This window comes from Rhinichthys klamathensis, unplaced genomic scaffold, assembly GCF_029890125.1.
Source record: "Rhinichthys klamathensis goyatoka isolate OS25496 unplaced genomic scaffold, OSU_Roscu_1.1 h1tg000228l_1, whole genome shotgun sequence".
Lineage (NCBI taxonomy): Eukaryota > Metazoa > Chordata > Actinopteri > Cypriniformes > Leuciscidae > Rhinichthys > Rhinichthys klamathensis.
Genome location: NW_026606752.1, coordinates 1922001 through 1926165, shown reverse-complemented (window position 1 = coordinate 1926165; position 4165 = coordinate 1922001). Strand labels below are relative to the sequence as shown.

At 40.8% G+C, this 4165-nt stretch overlaps 1 protein-coding gene across 1 annotated transcript; it reads left to right on the top strand.

The window, feature by feature from the left end:
• The first annotated feature begins 1552 nt into the window (after positions 1 to 1552).
• c2cd4a (C2 calcium dependent domain containing 4A) lies at positions 1553 to 3378 on the top strand. Its single transcript, XM_056264888.1, has 3 exons — positions 1553 to 1718; positions 1835 to 3245; positions 3290 to 3378. Exon 2 carries the CDS (start codon positions 1866 to 1868, stop codon positions 3237 to 3239), a length of 1374 nt encoding a protein of 457 aa, XP_056120863.1. The 5' UTR covers positions 1553 to 1718; positions 1835 to 1865; the 3' UTR covers positions 3240 to 3245; positions 3290 to 3378.
• Positions 3379 to 4165: the final 787 nt, after the last annotated feature.

Here is a 4165-nt window from a genome sequence, read left to right as displayed (position 1 = left end):
CTAGGATCATTACGGCTGTCCACCTCTCTGATTCTCGTAGGTTACTGCAATAACCCCTCGAACTTTGACCATGAGCTAACAGTAAACAAAGACATAAATATCAAGCATGACGTTGTAGACAGCTGTAGTGTGAGATACTGTAAATCACCTATAAGGTACATAACCAGAGGCTACACTGCACACGTTTAATCAAAGTAAATAGTGTCGGTTGGAATTAGACTAATATGATATTACAGAGATATTAAGTTAATATTATGGAATTATAAAAATTGCATTTGAATTTTGCAAAGCTCATCTGTATCCTGCCACAAGAGGGCATCGATGAAATGTCTGTATTTATTATTTCGATCAATTTCTAGCCAAGAGAGCACTCTTCTATATTTATGTTTCTGCAATTATATTCTTGCATATTTTCATGACATTGTTGATTTATTAAGCATAATTAGTGTAAGATTGTGGATGGATCACTTTCATCTGCTATTCTTTGATCTATAAACGTTTCGGTCGCACTTTATATTGGGTGTCCTTAACTACTATGTACTTGCATATAAAAAAAAGTACAATGTACTTATTGTGTTCATATTGGATTGCAAAACACTTGCTGCTATTGTGGTTGGATATGGGTAAGGTTAGGGACAGGTCTGGTGGTATGGGTAGTTTTAAGGGTAGGTTAAGGTGTAAGGGAAGGCTCAATAGTGTAATTACTGTATTTAAACAAGATTCGACTTATTTTTTTTAAGGTAGTTTAATGTAATTTAAGTTTAAATGACTTAAACATCCAATTTGATTGTACTTAAAAATTTAAGGCAGCAACTTTTTAATTTAATCAAAGTGTTTTTAATTTAAAGCGTGGTTAATTTAAATGTTGGTACATAGTAGTTTATGTTGTTTCAGCGTTGCATTAACACGTGGTTTCAACAATATGAGAAAAATATGGTTATGAGTATGACAATATAAATATCTCTATGAATAAGAATTGCAAAAAGGCAAAAAAAATGTTTCTTTATAAACAAAAAAATTTCTTAGACCAATCAAACAATCAGCAGGCCGCTTTTCATTATAGTTTTATAGGGCATACCTAGGGATTATTGTGCCTAGCTTGTGAATGAGTTTTTAAGCTCAGTAAATTTGCTTTAGACCTTTGTATTTGCTGACCCAGATACATCAAAGCCTGTGTTCCGTCATTGGTATAACTAATACTGTAGTCTTTGCCTGAAAAATGCCAGAGACATTTGGATTTGCATCATATTCAGGTATCATTAACCTATAACCCACATCTAATATTACAATTCTCGCACAGAGTAATGGAAACTCATACACACACACATGCCTTTGTTTTATCAGCCAAATTTGTTGGATTTCATTGCAATTTGCTTATCAGACTGGCCTTTACCTTTCCCATTCTTGGATTGCTTAAAGTGTCGTGGCTTGCGAGTTTCTATAGGAACCAATAGCCTTGAAAGCAGGGCAGCCCTCTCTTACCACTCGTGGGTGTGATCGAATAGCCCTTCTCTCCGCCCACAGCACTGTTCTGCATAAAAGGCCAAGAGCCCTTCACATGTGTCACAAAGAGAAGCCGGTCTAACAGGAGAGAGTCTGAGCCTGCTGATTAGACACTCCTAGCTATCACCCTGAAGACCTTGTTTAATGCAGCATATAGAACAAGGACCCGTCTGAACAGATACTCAATTCCTCCACTGGAGAATCGGGTACACAAGGTAAGCAGCATACAAAATGTTTTGGCATTAAGATATAAAGACAGACAACTATTGCACAATTTTGGAATAAAACTAAGTGGACCAGACTTATAACCACAGATCTTTTATTTTTGCAGTGTTTCTAACTTGAGTCCAAACTGAATTCCCATGTGGGTGGTAGAGAAGATCAGAGTGTCCGTCGAAAGGACCAACTTGCCACTTTCCGTAACGGAATACAGCTTCAAAATCGGAGACATCATGTTTGGAGACAAGTCATCCATTGAGAAAGCCAAGAAAGTCTTGCTGTGTCCAAACATCATTACCCCGGACACCATCCCAGAGTTCTGCATTCCCCCCAAGATCTCAAGCCCAGTGGAGGGCAAGAGTATTGAGCAGGGGAGGCCGACTCCATGCATCCGAGTGTCTCCATGTGAGAAGGGAAGTCCAAAGAGAGAGGTCAATAACCGAGAGCTACACAATAACCATATCATCCAGGTGGAGAGTGTTGACGATGGACCATATGACAATGGGTGTAGTGATGAGGAAACCACCAATGCTGATCCTCAAAGCCAGGCTGCACTTTCCCTGCCTCACTTAGCTAAAGCTCAAACCTGCTATGGCTTCTGCACCTTGCTGGAAAGTCCCCACACCAGAAGAAAGGAGTCCCTCTTCCACAATGACCCAAACTCCACTGGAATCCCCTTGGTTCTTCCCCGGAGTAGATCAAACACTTGCTCCAAATCTTCTATGCCATCTTCCCCCCTCCTGCCATCTTCAAGCTCCCATTCTTCCTTTAGCCTGAATGCTCTTACTTCCAGACTTTCTCCAAAAGGTTTCACCCTGCACCGACAGGGAACTCTGGATAGCGATACTACCTCCTCGGCAGAATCCTCCCCCTTCAGTTCTCCTCTATTTAACAGATGCCCACCAAAGTCTTCTCTCCTCAAAGCACTTAGCCATGAGAAAATCCTCTACCGCAACCTCCGGAAGGCTGCCATGTCCAGAAACAATTCCTTATCGACGGACGAGAGCAGCTCCACGGACAACAGCCCCAACATCATGAGGAGAGCATCTGACGGCCTTGTAGAACCTCTCCAGTGTGGTTTCAGCTTGGCACCTCCGGCTATCTTCCCCATGGACTTGGTTCTGCACCGGGAGAGGGTGATGAAAGAGAATTTGGTGCCTGTTGGAAGGGATGGGACCTTGCGGTTGTCAGCAGAGTACTGCCCTGAAAACCAGAGACTGCGTGTCCGCCTCATTAGCGCAGAAGGCCTGTATGCTCTGTCTGTGGACCCTAAAAGCATTAACTGCAGCGTTAGCCTCTCTCTCATGCCCGGAAAAGTCCAGAAACAGCGCAGCACGGTCATCAGGAAGAGCCGCAATCCAATCTTCAATGAGGACTTTTTCTTTGATGGTATATCGGAAGATGATCTCTGCCAGAGGACACTTCGATTCAAAGTCGTAAACAAGATGTCCACAATGAAAAGAGACTATATTCTGGGCAACTGTGATCTTCCTCTCACAAGCATTGTCACATTATAAATCCCACTGATCCAAACTGCTTAATTTATTGTGTGTGAGTGTGAGCATGCATGTATTTGTATGTATTATATTAAGTTTTATTTATTGCCAAATCTCTTTATCTGCCAAAGACTTGTTTTTTATTAAACAACAAAAACTATATCAGTCTTGTGGTCTTTTGTTCTTGACGGGAAGCATCATTTTAGGTCTTCAGTCAACAAATAATAATTTATTCATGATGAGAACAGCTGTGACTGAATCAAAGCACGGCAGTCTTAAAAGGTTCTTTAATTTCCGTAATGGCCTCCATTGTTCCTTGTCTCATCTTGAGCGGCTTGATTGCCTCTACACTGTGACACATAGCCTTTTGCAAGTAACAAGATTTTTAAATGCAATTTACAAATGTTGATTACTTAAATTGATGGAGAAAACACTAAACAATTGCTCTTGTGGCAGATGAAAACATATTTGTATCAGTCAAATAAGGCTGCCTTTTTAACTATTTCCATAGGCAAAGTACACATCGATGTGGCTTCCTTTTTTCCCTCACAGAGATATTATTGTGGGAGGTGTTGTAATGGGCAGGTTTTAAAATGGCCTGTCAGTGGGATATGAAATTCACAATTACAGTAGCAATACCTTAATACTGTGCTTCCTCAGGGCTAAACATAAAAGAGCAGTAGTAAGACATTTGAGACATCAGTAATAGCTAAATGGTGGGGCTTACCATTCACTGATCTTTCATTGGACGAGGTAAATAATAACAAGGCGGCACTGATTGCAAAATAACTCACCTTCTCTGATTTCCTATAAGCCTGTTGTTTCCTCCTGACCTTTGCAGGGATTATAATAAAGTAACTTGAGACAGAGATGGCTCATGCTCATTAAACCATCTGGATTTCCCACCCCCTCCTCCTTTTTTCAAACAGGCTTGCTGACTAGGCCAA